Here is a 23,923-nt window from a genome sequence, read left to right as displayed (position 1 = left end):
CTTTCATCGCTGGAACCATTTTTTCCAAATACCTGGAGTTGGCAGCGTGAAATATAGATGACAAATCTTATGCACTGGTTGGCGGGGGGAAAAAAGTAAGAAAAACATACAAAATACGAGATCTCCAACTCATTGCCTACTTGGCTGTTGCAGCAATCTGTGTCTGTATCCAGCAATGCAACAAAAGCATGGGGCCAGTCAGCCCTGAATGAATTTGGGGAATGGTTCTCAATTTATCCTCCCATTCTTTCACTCAACACAAGTTTATAGTATTAGAAGTTTAACTTTTCCTTCCATTGAAGGTAACATCAATGAATCTCTGAATGAGTTGATATTATTTGCATGTAACTTAGACTTAAAATTATTATATACAACTGATCCTAATATTACTGATTCAGTAAGTGGGACTTTAAGTAGACCGAATACATTTGTATTTTTAAGGACACCTATAGTCAATGCATTTTGTAAGGTGTGTGAATAACAAATATGTGATACTTTCTTTAAAAGTAAAAATAATAAGTTTTATAACTTAAATGAACATGAAAGAAAAGCATTGTATAAGTTGTGTGCACTTAGTGATAGTATTATTATTATTATTATTAAACCCGCCAATAAAAGGGGGTGTGACGGTTCTTATGGCTCGAGAACACTATAACAGAGCAATGTATGATATTTCTATCTGAATCTGGAACTTTTCAAATAGTTGACAGGATATATGTAAGGAATGTTATTTTTAAAGTTGAAACATTGCTATATGATCTCTTGATGGACAGTAGTATAACTATAGAGATGTGTAGTTATATGTATGTGACAGATCCAACTATTTATTTATTATTAATTAATTTATTTATTTTACATTTGTTGACCGGGCTAGTCTAACTGGATACATGTCCATTTTCAGTAGAGGCCCGGGGAGATGAGCTCCAATACAGATAAATGAAAATCTTAGTAATAAATATACAAAATAAGACTAAATAAAAATATTCATATTAAACAAGCAGATTTCAGGTACATCAACAGAAAAATAAAATAAAAAGATGACTAAATAGCAGCATTAATTGTAAAAAAATGAATATTACAGGTTAAAACATAAAATTCTGTGAGGACAAAAAAAACTTGTAGTGCAAGAATGCTTATACTATACAATATGCCGCTATAAAATATAGATAAATAGAAAGACTAAGGTCAAAAGAAGGAGACAGGTTAATTATATACAGATATAAAAGGAAAAAAATATATATTTTTCAGTAGGAAGTGTATAGAGAGACTGGGCACAGTGTAGTTTAGGAGGAAATCTATATTTATAGGTAAAATAATATGTACTGGTTTATGAGTAGTGAGGGATAGGCAGAGCTAAGTTTAATCAGGTGGATAGAAGCCTAGTCAGGTTTAGTACAGGGGCACAACCAGTGTGTTCTAAGGTAGAGTTTTAGTCTATTTTTGAAGAGTGATAGGGAAGAGAGGAAAGGTTGCTGGGGAGAAGATTCCAGGTTTTTCCAACAGCATTAGAGAAGAGAGATTCACCAGCCTTGTTGTTAGGTTTAGAGGTATATAGAAGATTTTTGTGTGAGGAACGTAGTGATTTCAGATTTGTGTATGGATTGATGAGGGTAGATAGAATAGGAGTACAGGAAGGTTTATAAAGAGTTTTATGGGCAATGGCTAGTTGATGGAATTTAATCACGTTTTGTAGTTCAAGCCATCCAAGCTGCTTTATATTTATACAGTGGTGGGTTCTGTAAGGGTTTCCTGTTGCAAATCTAGCGGTGTTATTGTAGGAAGTTTCCAGTTCGCTAAGATTATTTTTAGAAAGGTTAGTAAAAATAGGTGAGGCATAGAGGGTAGAGATTAGATGAGTATGAGCTGTGGTTGTTCTAGCTGTGGGAGAAAGGTAAGATTTAATCTTAGAGTGAGCCAAGTTTTTTATTGACAGTTTTTATTGTATTGTTGATATGGATGTCAAAGTTCAAATTATCAATGGTGATTCCCAATAGTTTGGTGGTTGTGTCGGGTTATATAATGGTGCCATTAGTGGATATAACTGAGAAATCAAATGGAGAGGACTTACTTGCGAGTTGGATTAAAGAGGAGGAGTTCAGTTTTTTGGGTTTCAAAAGAAGACAACGCTGTGTAAACCATTGTTCAACTGTGTTAAATGCTTTCTGGGTAAGAGAGAAAAGTTCAGATGTGGATTTGGCTGAGCATATAAGTGTGGAGTCATCAGCAATATTGTATGCATGTGGCTTTGGGGGATGGCTAGATGAAGGTCATATTAAGAAGAGGAGAGGTCCTAGTATGGACCCTTGAAGGACACCAAGGGTAACTGGTTGGAGGGTAGAAAGAGTCTTATGCCAAATTACTGCCAGTTGTCTTTTATCTAGGTAGGACTGGAACCATTTTATAGAAGGTGCATCAAATGATAGGGATTCTAGTATGTTGCGGAGAATCTGATGATTGACCATGTCAGATGCTTTGGACAGGTCAATGAATACTGCTGAAGAAAGGTTAAGGTTACGTTTTTTGTTTATGCAATCTGTAAAGGAAAGGAGGGCATTGGTAGTGCTGTGTGAAGGTCTGAAACCATGTTGACAGCTAGAAAGTAAGTTATTTGGGGTTAAGTGGTCAAGTAATTGCCTATGGATACATTTCTCCATGATCTTTGCTAGGGGTGAGAGAAGGGCAATAGGGCGGTAGTTGGAGAGCTCATTTGAGTGTCCACCTTTATGGGGGGGGGATTATATGAGAGACTTTCCATAGGCTAGGTATGTGACCTTCGGTAATAGTCCTATTGATCAGAATGGAAATAGGATAAGCTATAGCTTTGGCTGATATCTGTAGAAAATCGGCAGGTAGTTGATCTGCTGAGGGAGAGCATGGTTTTAGTTTTTGTATGAGGGTTACAATGTATGTAGTTGGGACAGGTTGTAAATGAAAAGGAGGGGGTGAGGTAGAGTTATAGGAAGGTAGAGTGAAGCTATTGGGTGATAGCTGACTAGCCAGTGTTTGGATAGTATTAGTAAAGAAGGTATTGAATGTATTGGCTGTATTCATGGGATTAGTATGGTCAGTATCTTGAGGGTTAGGTGTGGTGGATTGACCTGGGTGGAGTAATTGGTTAATGCTAGTCCAGAATTTTTGAGGGTTGTTTTGATTAGTTTGTTGGAATTGTAGGTAGTAATTTCTTTTATCAGAGTATAGCTTTCTTAGTGTCATTTCTTAACTGTCTAAAGGTTTGTTGGTCAACAGGGTTTTTCGTCATTCTCCATTTGGCCCAGTGTTTATTTCTAAGGTACATTTTGTGTTTGGTTGCTTTTGAAAGCCATGGGGCAGACTTGGTTTTAACTGTAATTAATCTGGTTGGAGCATGTTGGTTGAGAATTTCAAGAAAGTTAGAGTTAAAGTAATTGATGGCTTCTTCTAAAGGGAGGTATTTTAAGGGAGACCAGTTGCAAGCTCTTAGTTCTTTTTCGAATAGCTCAGGGTTAAAGTTCTTTTTGGATCTGATATTTTTGACAGATGTAGGATTGGAAGTATGGGTTTTGTGCCTGATAATATAGGTAAGTGTGAGTGGTCACTTATATCAGGGAGGGTTCCTGAATCATAGTTGTGAGGGTGATGGTTTATGAGAATCCAGTCTAATATTCTAGCTTTCTGGTTAGTTTTATTGATCCTGGTGGGGGATGTAATAGTTTGAGTAAAACCATATAGGTTAATGTGGGTTGTAGGGAGGCTGCTGCAATAGCAGTTCCAGTCAATGTTTATATCTCCTAGGATTATGGTTTCTTGAGGCAAGTGTGTTTATTTATGGTTTACCTAAGGTACATAAAAATAAGGACAACCAAGAATGAGACTTATTGTCTCTGGTAGAAAATGGACTACAGTAGCAATATTTAGATTTGGAGTTGGAACCGCACCTCAGCTATTGCAAAAGTTATATAAAAATATTTTTTTTAAGTTTGTTTTATAATTGGTCCATTGGTAATACTCTACAGAATGTGCTTCTAATCACTTTAAATGTTAAATCACTGTTTACTGTAAAACATAAGGACTCCTGTGATCAATCTATTAGGGACCATTTATGTAATTATAGTGAGTTAACAAGTATGAAAATAGAACTTTTATGTCTTTTATTAGAAGTTTTGAATAATAATGTTTTTTAATTTAATAATGATTATTTCTATCCAAAATCAGGTGTAACGATGATTGTCGCGAACACATATGCAGATATAGTTTTGTCAGTTTGGGAAGATAAATTTGTGCCTGATGCCGGTCTAACTCATAATGTACATCTACTTTTTATAAACCGTTTGTGGATGACATATTTTTTGTTTGGAGTGGGGGACAAAATCCCATTATGCAAATTTGTAGAGTTTACAACGGTCTACAATTTTTTTTTTTTTTTTTAAATGAAATATTCTGATGTTGAGATAAACTTTTCAGACATCACATTGTGCCTTATTAATGGAGTACTTGACATCAAGATATATAGGAACGCCATATATGTACACTTGCACAGTATACATCCTAAGTATGTGTATAATGGAGTGGTAAAAATGCAGCTGTTAAGGGCCAGTGGGCTGAATACACAGATGCATCATTTTCATAAAGATTGCATCAGAAATGCCTGAGAATTTTAGGGAGAGAGGATATAATAATAACTTAATAGAAGCAAATATGGGCGTTATGATTTCTGAAAGAGAAAATTATGCTAAACCATATTTTTCAAATAGGATGTTTATAGAAGCAAGTATGAATGGTAGAACTAGTAGGAAGATGGGCTACATCATGAAATACAGTCAACGAACAACGCAGGTACAGATCATCATTAGAAATAATTGGTTAGTATTATGTTTGAATCGAGACATAGTTAAGTATGTAGGGACTAGACCAAATGTTGTTTATAAGAGGGAAATGAACCTGAAACAGAAATTGTGTTATAAAGATCTTAGCGTGCAAGGAAAGAAAAAAAATATTGGCACAAAATATGGTACAAATATATACATCCAATTGATTGACCAATGTTTATATTCAAAACTTCAGCAATGTGTAATAAGGAAAATGTGTATAATTATCTGAACTGTCTGCCAACAGCTAAAGTTAACTTTGAACCTAACACCACTCTTAAGTATTCAACTGCGGTACCACCTTTATCATTCTTATAAGAAAAGCGCAGTCCAGGTCTGAACTGTCTGCAAACAGCTAAAGTTAACTTTGAGTATGTGTCTACCTGTTTGAGCCAATATTCATTTTCCCCTGGAGAGCACTGTGCTTTGACTTGTAAGCACCCCTCCCCCCCAACATACACACACTCATCTTCCACTTTCTCCCTTATTCCCTTCTGTTAGCAAATAGTATCCATAACTGATCAATATTGTGTGTTTGTTAATTTAAACTGAGACCACAGTAGCCTACTGATACAAGGTTATCCTGTTTTTCCACCTGAGAAATGGTTAAGAAATGACTTATAGTTTCAGAGCAGACCTTGGTCATTTCTGATTGTTTCTTAAACACAAACTTGTCTTTGCTTTGGCTCATTAGCAGCAGTACAAAAGAACTGCCTGCTCACACCCTTGTTCTCCCCCTTCCCTGTTTATTTTAAGCCAATCCCAAAGTTAATAAATATTACCTGTGGCAGGCACCATTTTTAAAAACTACAGCCACCCTTTGTTACTATCATATGTTCATTTATCAGTTTACTCTGTTACCTGATTGTTTCCAGCCCCCTCATAAGAGCAACTAACAGGGTCTCTGCACGCTTTGCTCCCCACCCTGCCTCCTATTTCCTCCCACCCCCAGTGGTCCTACCTTTATCACACTCACAAACCCCTCCCATCTTTCCAATAGCCAACCACAGCTCTAACCCAACACTACCTCCTCGATTTTCCCACTACTATCACACCTCAACTAACATGTACAAGCATACCTTACCTATGCTCACTGCATGCACTCTCCTTGCATATCTTACATCCTACCAAAGCTCCATCATTCCTCCACTCAACCACTACCACTCTACTACTACTCACACCACCACGCATGTCTCACCCTCACTCGGCTCCCCTCCCACCAACTCAAGAACCATCCCTATGCACCCCTCGCATATTCTACCAACTATATAACTCAAACATAAAGCATCCCTACAACTTAACATAGTATCCCTCCCACCATAACTATTACCCACAGAGCACAGTCATAAAGTTTCCCTAGTAAACAAACACATTCAAAAACTGAGAAAACTAATAACCTCATGCATATCAAAACTAGCCCTAAGTGGAGACATCCACCCCAACCCTGGCCCTACCATCTCTAACTCCAGTCCTCATAATCAGACTAGAAACCACAACTTCTCCCATGTCACAGCCAATAGAAAGCCAAGTGACTTCCTTCTACTAAGCCTAAATATTAGAAGTATATCCAACAAAAGTCCATGAACTCCATGCCACCATAGACTTGTACTACCCAGATATAGTCATCCTGACAGAAACCTGGCTAAAACCTCACATTACCAGTGAGCAAATACTCCCTACCGGTTACGGCATACTAAGAGTAGACCGGTTAAACAAGAAAGGAGGCGATGTAGCTATAATATTTAAACAGCATCTAAACATCCAGATCTTAAAATCATCAGCTCCACAAATAGGCAATGAAGAAATAATATATACCAACCTCAAAATAAACCAAAACAAAACCAACATAATTAGATGCTACTTCCCACCTGGCCAAAACATCCCTCCACTAGAAAACCTCCGCAGCTGGTCTACCCACCATCTCCCCCAAGAAACTATCATTTTAGGTGATTTCAATATTGACTGGCAATCCTGTTCTGGCAAGAATCCAATCCATCATATAAACCTTCATGGCTTCACCCAACTAGTCCAGTCGCCAACAAGGATAAATAAAAACTCCAGTAAGCACACTACCCTGAATTGGATACTAGTCAGTAAGAGCCCCCAGTTATATATAACAGGCTGCTTATCAGATAGCTTCAGTGATCACTCCCCAACATTCCTTTTCAGAAAATACCTATACCAAGCTAAGCCTGTCATCTACCGTCAAATATGTAAAAAACTAAACTTTAACCCACTCACATTCATCTCATCCATCAAAGAATGTAACTGGCATCCCCTAAAGTACCTCAGTCTTGATGACGCAGGTGAATTTTTTAATACTACCTTCCTGAGCATCCTTAATTACCATGCCCCCATAAGACTTTCCAGAACGAAAGCTCAACCTTCCCCATGGCTACAGAAAACCACCAAGTCAGAAATGAAAAACCGGGATAAAGCCTAGGAGAACTGGCGCAAAACCAAAACCCCCCCAACTAGACAGAAATTCCTAGAACTATGCAATAGAGTTAAAAAGCTATTAAAACAGGACAAATTCCAACACTGCCAGTCTGCCCTAGACTCCTCCCAACACAGCCCCAAACAATTCTGGTCCTCCATAAACTCCATCCTCCACCCAGGTAAAGTCAGTGCTCCTCCTCCTAACATCCCTCACTCCTCCGAAAATATTGCTACCTCATTCAACACACACTTCACACAAACCATACTATCACTAGCTAAACAACGCAACCCTCCTCCCCCTCCAACCCACACCTTCAACTAGTAATCTCCCCACTGACTTCTCTTTTTCTCCTGTACCTACCGCCAGCATAAAAAAACTCAACTAAACTTAATCCCACCAAATTAGCAACAGACAACCTCCCAAGTGAATACCTACAAATCGCAGCTGATGCTGTGGCCTACCCAGTGTCCATCTTGATTAACCAATCTCTGTCAGAAAGTTACGTTCCCACACTGTGGAAAGTGTCACATATAATTGCCCTCCACAAAGGCGGCCCCTCCACAGAACTAACCAATTACCGCCCCATAGCTATTCTCTCTCCACTCTCCAATACTATAGAGATGCATATATTCTCAGGTCTCAGACTACCTCTTTACTAACAATATCCTTTCCAATGCTCAGCATGGTTTCCAACCAAACCGTAGCACCACCACTGCCTTACTCTCCTTTACTAACACTATCCTTCAGCATAAAAACAATGGCCATCTCTCCTCTGCTACTTTCCTAGACCTATCTAAAGCATTTGACATGGTCCCACACAAACAACTCATCTCTGTCCTCAATAACCTATCCTTCTCTGTCAGTCACCAACTGGTTTCAGAGTTACCTGTCTGACCGCCAACAAACCATTGTATGGCAGAATGACATATCTCCCCAACTACCTGTCTCCATAGGGGTTCCCCAAGGATCCATCCTTGGACCCCTATTCTTCTCTGTTTTCACCAATATTCTAGCCTCTGCCACCAAACATGGCACACTCATGCAATACGCAGATGACTCAACCAAACTGCAAAAAGTAACACAGGAAGCCTTTTCCCTGTTGAAACTTGGTTTATAAACAAAACTAAACTACTCATCTTCCAACCCACCAAACATAATCAAAACAACTCTCACTTTAACATCACAGCAAAAGACAACACCACTATATACCCAACTGAACACACCAAATTGCTAGGAGTGGAATTAGACAAACTAAAATGTGACATTCACATATCCATGACCATAAAAAAATGTCCACAAAAAACTAGGAGCGTTATACAGAAATAAGCAACCTCTCACCAAAGCAGCAAAGATTTCAGTAGCAAATTCCCACCTTATCTCCACCCTACTTTATGCCTCTCCAATATATACCAACCTAAGGCAATGTGATCTAAACAAGCTAGAGACCTGCTACAACAAAATCACCAAATTCGCCACAGGGGCATCCTGCCATAGTCACCGTCTCTCACTTGCTGAACTGGGCTGGCTTGAACTCCCTCACCTCCTTCAGTGGTATCAACTATTACTCACCCACAAACTAGTAAACCATCCACTAAATGTCCCATCCCTCCAGAATCTACTCCAACCCTATCGCACCACCAGACCACTAAGATCCAGCAACAAAAATCACTTGCAGATCACTAAAGCCAATAACTCTTCTGGTGAAGCACTATTCTCTTGCGCCATAGCCAAATTATGGAACTCCCTCCCACCCACAATTACCTCCGTACCATCATGCACCCACTTCAAAACTTTACTAAAAGCGCACTTAAAAACATGCTGGCTATGCCCTTGCAACTCCCACTCTAATATTACCCACCCATCCAACCACTACCTTTCTTTCCACCCCACTAACTACCTTGATTATAGCAAGCTCAGATGCTCATAAGCCTAGTACTTATTATGCAGCAGGAACTTCTTATTGTAACATTTGTTAATGTCTGTTATGTACTTCACAGATAAAGATTCTAGTTGTCTACTGATGTACTATGTTCTTCATCTGTAAATATGTTTGTAATTAATTGCTATGTTAAATTGTTAATCACTATGTAATCCAATGTAACTACTGTCTGTTTATCTTAACTGTAGAGCTTTTCTCCCCGGGCCTCCACTGAAAATGGACCTACATCCAGTCGAACACTCCCGGTCAACAAATATAAATAAATAAATAAAATTGTGACAAATGTAATTGTTTCTATATAGAGAAAACAAACTGCAAGTTAAAAGGTAGAATACGGTCCCATTTATTGAAAATTGGAAGGAGAATAGAAACTAATTTTCTGTATAATGTGTACTGATGCGACTTACTCCTTTAAATTTATAAAAACTAATGTGTGAGTATAAATGGATAGTTTTTTGTTTTTTTCTTTCTTCGAGCTAACCACAATCGTGGTCTTAATCTCTTGTAAATAGCATAAAAACCAGTAAGTGGATGATGTTCTGAAATACATCTTGAATATTGATGTTCTGAAATATATCTTGGGAAAATATATATATATATATATATATATATATATATATATATATATATATATATATATATATATATTTTTTTTTTTAGTATTACACTTCATAATTTCAAGTTATTGAAAACTTGATCATATGGTCTCGACCATATGAAGTTCGAGTTTTCAGTAATTTGACATTGTGAAGTGGAACCATATATAGATTTTATATATATATATATATATATATATATATATATATAGATATATATATATTTTATAGTGGACATTAAGTTTACACACCTATGTTAAAATGCCAGGTTTTTATGATATAAAAAATGAGACCACAATAAATCATTTCAAAACTTTTTCCACTTTTAATCTGGCCTATAACCTGTACAATTCAATTGAAAGACAAATCTGTTAGGGGGAAAAATATAAAAAAATAAAAAAACATATACAATAAGCTGGTTGCATAAGTGTGCACACCCTTAAACTAATACTTTGTTGAAGCCCCTTTTGATTTAATTACAGCATTCAGTCTTCTTGGTTAGGAGTCTGTCAGCATGGCACTGTGTAAGTGTGTGTGACACAGACACACATTTTATGTCTACGTAACTGAGTTTGATTGTGCATTTCATTGATTAATTAGCTGGCTTATTAGGTGTGTATGTGTGTGCGCTTAAGTTTGATGTTCTTTGTTAATGCACTGTGGAAGAGTTTTTTTTATATTTGAAAGCTTTGCTTTTATATATTAAAACATTTTACATTATTGGTGGCTGTTCCCGGATTTTTGTGCTTTCATTGCTTGTGTTTGTTTCTGGGTGCACTTAGCTAGACATACGGTTTTGACTTTGTATATTCAGCAATGCAGGATTTCTTAATGCAATTTACTGCATTTGCATTATACACATTTTGTAGCCTTAAACTGTCACTTGTTACTCTTTCTATCACTCTAATTATGCAGACATAAAATGTTATCAGACTGTGTTCTTAGAAACACTATTAAGATTACAATTGTGATACACTTTAGAATAAGGACCGTGATTATGATTTTCTGACTGTCGTAATAGAGCTAACAGTGGTATTTGGGTGCATTTCATATATCCTATTTGTAACCCAAGTATCTTCACAGAAGTGGTCAATGCATAATAAAAGAAAATGCAGTGTGTACTCGCACATCTTGTACTTTCACATGCCTTTTGAAAAAAAATAAAATGGTGCTTTTAATCTGCATAGAAAAGACTGAGTTTTCACCACATAATCAAATGATAAGTTGAACAATCCCAGGTATTGATGTATACTCGACCAAACCAAGGTGCACATATGGCAACCTTCCACTTCGCTGCTCTGAAGTTTCTTGACATTCATTTTCAGTATATTTTGATGCAGCCCATTTTCTGTGTAGAGGTTGTCATTGCATGCCATGAATGTGTCTGCATTTTAAGGAAAACAAATTCATTGTATTTTTAATCCATCACTAATTGGCATGTGTTTAAATATGTCAATGTAAGTATCTCTTCTGTCTATCATTTGTTTTTTTTTTAACTTTTAGGAGCCCACTGCTAAGCAGAAAACCATTAAAATACTGCAAACTGTGTTACAAATAAAGTTCACAATGCAGATTAAAATATTTCTCATTTGCTGTGACAGTATGCCAATAGTAACAATCACAGAGGTCAGTAATAGGAATTGCTCAGACCTCATTTACTACCTGTTTCTGCAATAATACTTTTTTGTTAGAAAAATAGTTTACCCTCAGCTCTGGCATTTTTATACCAAAATAGTTGGATTTGCATTACTGTAGAAGAAACAGTGAGGCATATTAATTTATCAGAGGCACCAAGAAAGTAGCATCACTGTAAAATCTTTGTTGACTTTAAATGGTTGCTCGTAATGCATAGGGCAAAACTGAAGGTTTTCTTAATTTTTAAAACTACTAAATTTAAACTATTGCAGTTCTTAATAAGCAACATTATCAGTTACATTGTGTACAAGATCTCTGATAAAGTCTAACCTCATCACAATTGGTTAGCATCTATGATACTTTTTAACATGTGCCTTAAGATCCTTTTCTGTTTTAGGTCCAAACCTATTCAGGTGATTTCTGACTAAAGTTAGATTACTTAAAACAGAAAACTGCAGAGCCCCAGTGCTCAAGGTCAGAAGAAAATATATCACCAGGCAAGCACTACAGAGCACTAGAGCAAAACAATTTGCTTCATTAGTAAAATTGTAGTTGAGTGCTTTTGTCTTACAACAGATTGTATCCGTCCTGAATGGCCAAGATGAAAATACAGGCTTGGTGCAAAATCAAAGTAAACAGGAATCCATATACAACCCACTATACCTGGCTCATTAATAGTCCCCCAGGGTGTGCAGTACTAGGGCCAGTCCTATGTGGTATTTAATGCTCTGATGTCAGGAATCTTTGTATGAACAATTTTGCTTATGATTGCAAACTTGGAGCTATCATTAGTTCTCTCGATGACTACCAGGGTTTACAACTGGGACTAATATATCAATATGTTGAAACCATTGATTCCCAAGACCGTGGTATAAAGCTAAATGGTACAGATTGTTGAAAACATGAGCATTCTTGTACATGTAAATGACACCACCCTCAAAATCAACACTGATGTTTGGGACCTGGGAATTTTATTTGGCATTTACCTTCAACCACCATATGTGTAATGTCATTAGAAAATAATCCTACGTAGGCCAACGGGTTACAGAAGTTGTATCTTCTAGGTACAAGGATGTTCTCTTCCATTTGTACTCCTTCCTTGTTAGGCCCATAATAGAATGTAATGTTTGTCTTGGCATATTTCCAAGCACATGCTCCACCTTCAAGAAAAAACATTGTTTCCCTATTGTGAAAATCAAGGGTCTGATTTCCTTCAGCAAGTCAGAATGCCTTAAAAGTTCTGTCTCCTCCTCTCCATCTCATACAGGCTACAGTGGGGAGGCCTCTGCCTAGCCCTGTGTGATTGGGCAAAGACTATAACACCTTGAACACTAATCTCCACTGCAGCATATAATCTGCTGGTGGGATATAAACCTCCTCCAAAGAATTTCTCTCCTCTGAAACAGACTTCTGGCCCTGTTAAACAAAGTAGCTTCCTAACCCTCTTGAAAAACAGTCCATAAAAATGGATGAGTAACTAAATGCATTGCATGTCTCTCCATACAGTCACTTATGGATAGAGTTTGCAAGCAGTAGGATCTGCAATGGCTAGGAAACTTATGATCTCTACTCAATCATCTGCCTAGGAATAACCTCTGAACCTGTGATAGGATCCCAGTAAACAAATGTAAAATAAAATAGTTATATTTAAATTCATTGGTCAGTAAGTGCAGTGTATCTTCAACTTCAGTGTAGGTAATATCATTCACAGTCGACTCTCCACGTAGCTACATTGTGCTTTTCAGATTACAAACATAACTAAAAACTGCTTTGTGATTGTCTTTGGCTTGGGTAGCTATTTTTGCCACTGGCTTGGCTTTGGTGGATTGTATTAAGCTCCTGAGTTCCTTTATTTCAATGACAGGGGCTCTAACATTCTGGGAATTACTCTTCTTACTTTTGGTCAAATTCTTTTCCTTTTATTATAAAGCTTGTTGATATTGTGGTTCCACCGTATGGGTTTGTTTCTGAGGATTGCCCTGTACTTGTTTGCACAGGGTACAGCTGCAGTTGTTTACATGCTGAAGTACGTATCTCTGTATTCAGTGCAGTTAGCTGGGTTTGGTGGGTATTTGAAGCTTGACAATGTATCACTTAGGAGTAGGTTGTTTGTCTTAAAGAAATTTCTAAAGGTAGCTTGAGCGGAAGGAATCTCTGGTTTCAGTTGTATTCAGGAGTCTGCTGAAGATGTACAAGGGACAGTTTGAGATGCTCCTGTATTAGTAAGGGCAGGATGTTCTTGAACAAAGCCAGCGAGGCTCTCTGCCTCATGTACGGATTTTTTTTCACAGCACAGAGAGTCTCTGGGTGATGAATCTGTCCTCCCTCACGTCCTATAATAAAACGTCAAGGTTTAAGTCTTGAGATGTTATTTCCCCTATTGGGTACTCTAATTGTTCCAGGGCATTTGTATTGGCACAGTCCAGGAATCTCTGTGCTTGTGCACTGGTGATGGTGCAGGTTTCCCAGTGTATAGTTGGATAGTTTAGATCACCTAGAAAAATGGCATTGGGTTTAATACTGACTGACTGTAGCTCTTGTAGATAGGTGGTGTGGTTTTATAAGAAATCATGATCATTTTAAATCTGCACAATTTGTTTATAAAAGTAACCTATGAACGAATATGACAAAAACAGTACTTTTTTAATTAAAAATAGTACTTTACTTACATTACTAATCTGCAAAAATTAGAAAAATACACCATAAATTTGCAATTTACATTTCAAGTTAAGAATTAATGATGTTTTTCAAGAAAGTGTTTAATTATGCAAGTACAGTAATTCCTTCTGTCATATACAAACTTCATTTATACAGAAAAGTATTACTTTAATTATGCTGTGTAAAAGGAATTAGTCTGACATTTTTGTTGTAATACTTTAGATGTCCATTTATCAGAATACAGTACTCAGCAATAAGAATCCATTGGTCATGCAGGTGTGCTAGGTTCCTAATACTGACAGCAGTTAAAATATTATCATGTGTGCCCTTGCGAAATCCCAGTAAAAGAGTACTTTTGCAGTTCATGTGTACCAGTCTGTCGTATTAGTGAAGACTGGATTTTCTTCTGTGCCAGTTCAGCCTTTAGTGCTCGCAGTTCTCCTGCTGCTTGTTTTCTTAACTTCAAGAAAGCAAAAATTAAATATTATTTTAAGTACATAGCTGTTTCCATCAACTATAGTAATCCTAAGAAACTTGTCAACGTTTTAAATGCATGCTCAATACTTGGATATTGTTCACTACCATACTCTGTGAGAATTTGAAAACGTCATCAGCTGAACTACTCCATTGTTCGCACTCCTCACTAGGGATTACTATTTTTCCTTCATGCTGTTTGGCATTTAATTTGCATGGTGTACTTTCCATTACCTCCTATTTTTAATTTGTTTTTGTGTGTACACAATCTATAAGATCAGCTACATGGATGCAAGAAATAAACATGATCATAGAAGTCAGTTTACTTTGATCTGCCTTTTTTTTACAAATGTGCACAATTTCGTAAGTTCATTCAGGAGCAGTACTGCATTTTCACACAAGGTAATGATATAAACAAAATAATAAAATATTACCATTGCTGACAACTCCTGTTCTGATATGCTCATGTACAATAAATAAATACAATAGTCATGGCTTTAAGCTACTGTAAATATGGCAAAATAAAAAAGAAGTAATGCCAAGGTAGCCCCTTCATAGAAAACAGTAGGTCATAGAGATGATGTGAAATCTTTGACTGGATCAACACGGGTTTTACACTGCAGCTATCTGAAATTTTTAATTACATAAACCATTTATCTCTAATCTAAGGCATTCTGTATTAATATGTTCGGGTTACTACCACCAGGTTTTCCCAGCACCACTTTGCAGCCAGGAAATAAAGCAAAGAAGTTCACCAAGTTTAGTAAACATGACCTTCCCAAAGCCATACTGGGTTGGATCCAATGTCTGAATGTCTTCTACATCTTTGTTGATCATTTCCTTGATAATTCTTTCCATGACTTTGCATATAAGTCTAGTCAGACTAATGGCTTTGTAGTTTCCAGGATCTGTTTATAGTCCGCCTTTATGAAGAGGGATGGCTGTTGCAGTTTTCCAGTCTCTTGGCATGAAGCCTGTTTTAAAACTATAGTTAAATGGTAAATATAGGTGCCCTGATAGGTCATGTTTTAGACTATTCAGGAGGCATCCTGAGATATTATTGGGGCCCATTGTCTGTGTTCTTGAGTGTAGCCAGGACATGCTATTTATAGTTAGGGGGTATGTTTAAAGTCATTTTGTGGGTGGTGGCTGGGGGTGAGTGGGGGCAAAGTAAGAAATGAATCAATCTGTCAGCCAGTAAATTCACTATATCACTAGTCTCAGTGAATGTGGCACCATTAACCACCAGTTCAACATACTAACTTTGAGGCTTCTGATATAACTGAAGAAGGCGCTGTGGTTGTCTCTTGCCTAGGAGGCTATCTTGACCTTAAAATTGGGTTTATTGGACTTAATTAACCCTCTTTGCTGCCTGTTTATTTTAATGAGAGTGCTCTCATCTTTATGGGAATTGCATATGTCCTGATTTTAGCCATGATTTATTTTTCCTTTTGTAGTATAACCTGTTTAATCTTGGATACCACCAGGGTGGTTTGTTTTTGGAGTTAGTTTTGGGCCATACCTCTCAACTGCCAAGATTTTTGCAGAATGTCTAGATTTTTGACTCATATTCTTGGCCTGTTCCTCATAAAATGTGTGATTTTTTATTTTTGTGGCATATCAGTTAGGATTTAATTCATTAAATAGTGACAGGCATTTGAATTTGAGACTTCATATCCTTCAGAAAATGCCTGATAAAAAGACCTTTTATTCTAGCACCTTTCTAAATTTATAAGAGCAATATATAAAATCTGTCCATATTTTTTGTTTTGTCTAGATTTTTTTCTGCTAAGAGGTTGAGCTTACTCCTGGTAGGTACAGCACCCACTATGCAATCATTGACATGGTTGTACAGAGTTTCTGTGAACAATTCTGCACAGGTTGCTGTGTTTTTAGGATTTGGAGAGGCATCAAATTTTGACAAACTATCCCTTAATAAAAAATAGTTTTCCTTGGAATAGTTCCTAATGCTTACTGGGGTTAACGAGTTGATTTTGATTTCTAGGAGACAGCTTTATAGTCAGACATGACCAGGCAGGATGCGACATTGGGGGTGTGGTGCAGCATTCTTCCATATTTGTGAGTACAAGGTCCAGTATGTTACCACCTCTGGTGGGCATATGCACCAACTGGTTAAGGGTGTTTGTATTTACAAGGTCAAGGAATTTCTGTGCCTGCAGCTTTGTGGCTGTATATGATTCCTCTTCTATAAAAGGATAAAGTCCCCCATAAGTAAGGTGTTAGGTTAGATGTTGAGTGTCTGCAATAGGTTTGAGTATTCTCTGAGTTTCACGGGACAAAGAGGGTGACCTATAGCTTGGTAGGATATGGTATAGGATTTTATCTATGGTGACCTGCACATGAAGAAACTCCAGCACATCATCCTGTTTAACCAAACTAGAATGCTTATTAATGTATATCAAGACACCTCCATCTTTAGCCCCTGTCTGTGCAGCTACTGGTCTAAAAGTGTTAAAGGCACTGAAACCTTGCACTGCTGGTGTACTGTTTGCAGCTTTAAGCCATGTCTCAGTAACTGCACAGATGTTTATATTCTTTAGGCTAAGGAGGACTTGGATGGAGTTCAGCTTTTGTATGGGCACCTGGCACTGAGCAGTAACACTTTGAGGTCTGTTGAGTTGACATTGTTAAATCAGTAGGTTTGGTAATTTTTTAGCATTGCCTAAAAAGGTGTCTATGGGGAAGGATAACATTTTAGCCAGTATTCAGAAGCCTAGACAGGACAGGTGTAGACCATCCCTTGCTGATAAATATTAGATCCCCTTACAATGACAAAAGAAACTCAGCCAGTTGTTAAAATCAATTATATTTTGTTGGTATTATGGTATTCTTGGTGAAGGTAATATGCTGCTCAATGCTAGACTCATACCAGCCTGAGACATGTGCTCAGAGAGATCTATAATGTTTCTCTTCATTATAGAGAGGTACATCTCAGATGATTTACACCTACATGTACTATGATGGAGTCATACTGGTATCTGTGGTGCAGTGACATGAGTGCGTGTATAATTTGGCAGATCCTTTCTCCAGATAGGCAACTAACTGTTACCCTCTCCTTGTTCCTGATTAGAGGGGCATCAGTATGTCTTACAATGGAATCTCCTATGACTAGAGTCCTGGGAAGTGTGTTTGCTTGCCCTATGGGCTTTGTATTTGTAACTCCTCTGAGGTTGTATGTGTGTTGCTAGATGTTGGTTTTGTTGAGTACTTTTGGGTTTGCTGAGGATAATCTTTGCTGTTCTGTGAGGTCTTTTTCTGTTTAGGAAAATTGCATGTAAGTGCCTCAGCATATGTTGGTCTATGTGTGAGCAGTGCTGTGTACATGGATTTGACAACCTGATGTGTGCTTTTATGTGAGAGTTTAGCCTTCAGTGACATCATGTGTGTACACCTTTCACATATTGTATCCGTTACTTTAAAGATTAAGTGGTTGTAACATGAGACAATTGCTACATTGTCTCAAGATACTCATATCCACCAGTCTGGCTGCAGAGAAATTAGGAAACTGCATGTCTTTGCTGTCTGGTCCTATAATTGATGAGCTACAAGAATGTGACCTATAGGAGCTAACAGAAGGCTATTAAGGGTGCATGTTTGGCAGGGGGTGGAGGCAGACTAGGCTATAAAATAAAAAAATAACAGTATTTCTACTCAGTGTACAACTAGCTGCTCTAAGCAGTGTGAAAGATATTTGCTTTTTATTTACTGCTTTACAAGGGACTACTTTATGGGCATTTCTAAAGGGAAAATGTTCTTCTATATGTTTGTGTCTGCACAGGGCACTGGCACAGAGAGCAGTTCCATCCACATGCTGAATTTGTACCAGCACTGGAAATACAAAAAACTGACTACTGAGACCTCTGGCCAATAAAACAACTACACTTAGAGCCCTTTTGTCTGCTTCCCAACTAAGATAAACCAGGCAAACACCTGCTGCCACTAGATGTATAATCCCAGTCCTCCTAATGTAAAAGTACAATAAAAGAGTGTCCAAAGTGAAATTCTACCACAAACAAGCTTAAGGAAAGGCAATAAGTAATTCAAGATAACAGCAGTGCACATTAAAAACTTATAAAAGTGTAATTATTCAACAAAAGTACTTTGCTTTGTTGAAATGAGCTAAGAGCCACTTAGTTGTGCAGAATTTATAAAGGCACTAACAACAAGGTAAGCTGATAAACCTTCCAGAAAATAAAACAATTACATGCCGGAATCTGTAGTGTGTTTCTCTAGCCTATACAAACCAGGCTACCACTTACTGCTACTAGATGGAAATTCCTCAGTCTTCCTGATGTAAAAACACAGAGAAGATCTTGCTAGAGTGTTAAAATACACTATCCAACAGTTTGCTAGATGATGAATTCAGAGCAAGTAAATCAGTAGAGCAGACAATGAGAGGCAAAAGGCACATTTTTTTTAAATAATCACAAAGAAAGGCAAATTAATAATCTGAGATCTCAACAGCAGTGTAGAAAGGGAGGAGCTTATCAAGCTCAATTTACAGTAAGGGGGCTGCTTAAAAATCAAGTTTAAAAAACAGATCAAGGAATGAGGGTGGCGGGTGTGAAAAATAACTGGCAGGTAGTCACCAACAGTGCATCTAGTTTTTGCAGGCCTTGAGTTGTATCAGAAAAGATAAGGCCACAGATATACTCTGTGTATTTAAGTATCACTCAAGGCATAGAACATTTAATTCACCATCACAACCACTTGTACGCACTTTTGAAAATGTGTGTGATCATGACATTTGAACAATAATAACAAGAATGACTATTCTTGGTGTAATCGTAATCAAAATGAATGGTATATTAAAGAAATTTGTAGTAATTCTGAAATTCAGATAATGATTTCTGATAAAAGTGGAGGACTTGTAGTGATGAAACATTGTAACTGTTAACAAAATGTTAGATCATAGGATCATAGGTAGGTACTAGGCTATCTGCCCAAAGGCATTTATAAGCCTAGGCAGAATGTGTTGACTTTCACCGCCCCCTTAGATTAGTTCCCTGTGCCTCTGTCTAGCAGAGCCACTGATGTGATCCCCGGGGTAAACTTTGTTTTCCATCCACTCGTCAAGGTTTCTCTTAAAGATGTTAGTGAGGGGCTCTGCCTAATGTTGATTGGAATCTTGTTACAAAGCATTGGAAGTCTCTGGGACAGGAATCTATCCCCCCAGCATGTCCTATTTATTGTTGTGGTGAGGTTTAGATCACTAGAGTGTGTGGCTCGGGGGGGATTTGGTTCTCTTTAGGTGGAGCATGTCCATCAATTCTGGGTTGGATATGGCCTTGTATGTCAGGCAGAGATCACCTCTGAGTAGGCGGTATGCAACCCAGTACAGCTGGAGTTTCTTCAGTCGAGCTGCATATAGGGCATCTGTTTGAGGCCAGTAATCCTTTTGGTGAGGTACTTCTGTTGTCTTTCCAGCTGTTGCATGTGTCTTGTGAGGTACATCCCAAATGGGGCATTTTATATATATATATATATATATATATATATATATATATATATATATATATATATATATGTGTGTGGGTCTGATGAGTGATGAGTAGAGGGGCACAATAACCTCCTTTGATCTAGATGCGAACCCTTTTGTGATTAGGTGGGCCACATAGAAGGATTTTCTAACCACTTTGGCAATGTGATTATCAAAGGAGAGATTACTATGTACGTGGGTCCCCAGATCCCTTATTACATCTTCCATATTTAGGGGACTACCACCTATGTGGTAGTTCATGGGTGCTTTGTTTTTTCCAAAGGGAATGACTATGCACTTTTTGGCATTTAGCTTGAGGTCGTGATTTTGACACCAGGTATCCTTCTCAGTCACACCCTTTTGGAGGATGTCTGTGTCAGCAGGAGAGTCAGTTATAGCCCCTAGTTTGCAGTCATCTGTGAACTTGGTCAGCCATAGTCCTCCTGTGCTTGCCTGTACCTCTGGAAAGTATATGCCGAACAGGAAGGTTCCCAGGACTGAGCACTGGGGAACGCCACTTGTAACTGGTTTAGAGTCGGACCTAGATCCCACAAGTCTTACCATGTGGGTTCTGTCCATGAGCCAGATGGCAACCCATCTCTTGACGCAGGGGTTCATGTTCAGGCTAGTGAGCTTGTGTATAATACCAAAATGGGGAATGGTGTCAAAGGCTTTTGCGAGGTCTAGGTAGGCTGTGTGGACCACCTTTCCCTTGTCTATAGCCTTGGTAACTGTCTCAAAGAAGTCCACCAGGTTTAGGAGGCATGATCTACCCTTAGCAAAGCCTAACTGGGTAGAGTCCAGTGTTTGGAGGTTCCCAGTGTCTCTGTTAATGAGTTCCAGGATGATGTACTCCATAACCTTGCAGACCAGGCTAGTCAGGCTTATAGGGCGATAGTTCCCAGGGTCTGTTGTGGCTTCACCTTTGTGGAGTGGAATAACCGTTGCTGTGTGCCACTCTGTGGGTACATAGCCTGTGGAGAGGCTGAATTTGAACAGTGTGTTTAGGGTTCATTTTGGAGCTTGTGTAAGACACAGCCTGGGACACCATCCGGTCCCATTGATGCTGTGTTTTTTTTTACTTTGAAGAGGGCTGTTTTAACCTGAGTGTCTGTGATTACAGGGGCTGTACATTCTTCTGGGATTATGCATCTTGGATAGTGTTATCCTTTAGCATGGGGGCTTTGAAACTTTCCACCACGGTCTTAAGCAGCGTGAAGTTTGCTTTTGAAAAGTTTTTCACTGTGGTTTCCTGGGCCGGGGATGGGGACGGAATGTGGATATCCATTGTGATTAGTTTATGGTCAGATCTAACGAGCGATGGGTTGACCTATGGTGTGGAACACTGGTCGCCCATGTTGGTGATGACCAGGTCCAATATGTTGTCATCTCTGGTGGGGGTGTTGACCAGCTGATCCAGGGCATTGGAGTTTATAAATACTAGAAAATGTTGGGCAAGCGAGTTAGTACTTCTCCCACTTAATGTTTGGGTAATTCAAATCACCCAATATTAGGGTGTTTGGTAGGACCTTTATATTTTCCAGTGTTTCCAGAAACGCAGAATGGGGGTCCTGGGGCCCGCCTTTTGTATTTCGGTCCGGTTTCTGTGGCCGAAATGTATATTATGCATTGTAGCCTGGCAGTGCTGGGGTGCTCTCTGGAGCCTTAAACCAGGTTTCTGTTACTGCACATATATCGATTTTCTCCATATTGAGGAGTGCCTCACTTGTACAGAGATACATATGAAGAGGTTTCCCTTAACATGATCAGTATCACTTAGTAAAAAATTGATCAGATGTTACTAGACATACTTACTCAGGACAGATTGACTGTTTAACCTATATATATTTATGACTATTAAAGCAAGGGAATCATCAACATTTGGAATACCCAGAATACACAAAGACATGGAAGACCTTCCTTTTAGGGGTGATTTATGTTGCACTTTGTAAAGTGTGCTCTGCCTTTTATGTTGGAAAAACCAAAAGCCATTTTAAGGACAGAACAGATGAACATTTATATGACATTAAAAAGAAGGATGTTACAAATTCACTATTTACGTGCATAAAAGATAACCAAGATCATAAATTTCTATTCTTAGCAAAGAAAGAATGCAAACTGATTTGAGAGGTGATGCACACAATGAACTATTAGAAATGAAAGAACTGCGTTGACAACTTAAACTGTGTTTTTATAGTCCCCCCTGGATTAAATAAAATGATTTCAATTGTTTCTTTGTTTAAAGTTATGATCTTTATGTGTGATGTCTCTTTAAATGAATGGAAAGTAAGGACCTGAAAGTTATAAAAGGAAGTTATATAATTAAATCTGTGTTCTGATGAAGTCTTTGGAGAGTGTAAAGATGAAAGCACATAACTGTTTTGGTACATTAAATTTGTTTCTTTGGTTATATCAGCCATAACTTTGTTTTGTTTGTTTTGAGTGTAATCAGAGAATGGCCCTACATAATTTACGAAATAATCCGACATTATTGTTAGACCAGCAGACAAGGAGGTGGTGTGTGGTTTGTATTTAAATATGATCAAGATATGTATGATATATGTATTAAGTGTTAAGTTATTTTACACTACACCCCCCTGGACAGACAGGAGTGAAATGTGATCATGATGAATATTAGGAATATGTTAGTGGATCTTTTAAGAAGAAACAAACACAGTACATCCACCGTTGAGGCCTATAGTAGCAGGGGAAGAGGTTGGTCTACTGAACCCTTTCTATTTATGTCGAGGAGTAAAATGACCCATTGTTAATGACAATCAATACATCTTCTTACGACAGTAACAGTTTTTGTTGGACCTTTATGGTTTTGGCTGGGCTCGGGAATAGAGTTTATTTTTTTTTTGTTTACATGGACATTCAGTCACTGTTCACACAGTCTAATTCTGTGGGGGTTGAGGTGGTGGACGACAGGTTGAGAATTTCAGGGTTTCAGGTAATAGTGGGAGGTGAATGAAATGTTCAGATGAAATTATATAGAAGGGCTTCCTTCTCTATAGGTTTTTTTTTGTTGATTTTTTTTTTTTGGGATTGGATGTATATGTAGAGAAGTTGGAAGGTGGCTTTTATTAATACTGTTGTATAGAAATCATGTCACAGGAATACTCTTGTTGTAGACTATGAAAACATGAGAAGTGAGAAGGCTCCATACTTTGTATAAGAACAAACAGAATTTGAGGAAGTTATTATGTTACCCCAAAGTCCTATGGGGCAGTGGTCTCATCTCCTTGTCACCATTGTAACTTTTGTTCATATATAGAGAGATCCTATATTTCTTTAGGTTTAGGATTCTAGAGAGGTTGTGTATGGTACACATCGAGACATCCAACTTTTATATGTTTGTCTTATGTATATGTATCAAGTTTTCATGGTTTTTTATATTTTAATGATTTATGGGCTGTGTAGATTTGGTTGTGCTTAGAGTATGTTTAATTTTTGTGAATGGGAAGTATATATATGGGCTCTTATATATATATATTTTGAGTTTGAGTTATATTAATAAAAAGACCTTTACCTTTAAATATATATTCCTATTTAAATGATAGTTTGGTCATTGATTGATTGGTCTGATGAAGCTGTTTTTGATAACTTTGTTTTTGTTTGTTTTGTTTTTTTTAAGGTTTTTAGATGACATTGTTTGAGGTTATCAGCACAGAAGATTAAAGTTCTAAGTTGTTAATGAGCTGCTCCCTCTACCCAGGATATAGTGTTTGATTTCTTCTGCCTTCATTTGCCTGCTGTGTGACAGTGAGCAAGTGACTTAACCAGACAGTGTTCCCCGGTCATCCCTAAAAGGGATAATTTGTGTTGGGGGGGTTA

General features: G+C 37.9%; 1 protein-coding gene across 1 annotated transcript in view; it reads right to left on the bottom strand.

The window, feature by feature from the left end:
- Positions 1-14,302: 14,302 nt before the first annotated feature.
- The window catches only part of SPATA1 (spermatogenesis associated 1), a 671,358-nt gene continuing 661,737 nt past the window's right edge, over positions 14,303-23,923 (bottom strand). Inside the window, exon 12 of the mRNA XM_044086829.1 lies at positions 14,303-14,572. Within this exon, the coding sequence (XP_043942764.1) occupies positions 14,429-14,572 (144 nt within the window). The 3' untranslated portion in view covers positions 14,303-14,428. The remainder of the gene's footprint in view (positions 14,573-23,923) is intronic.

This window comes from Protopterus annectens, chromosome 10.part0 (genome assembly GCF_019279795.1).
Source record: "Protopterus annectens isolate FY-2018-M chromosome 10.part0, PAN1.0, whole genome shotgun sequence".
In the NCBI taxonomy this organism is placed as follows: domain Eukaryota; kingdom Metazoa; phylum Chordata; order Ceratodontiformes; family Protopteridae; genus Protopterus; species Protopterus annectens.
This window is presented reverse-complemented; position numbering and strand designations above follow the sequence as displayed.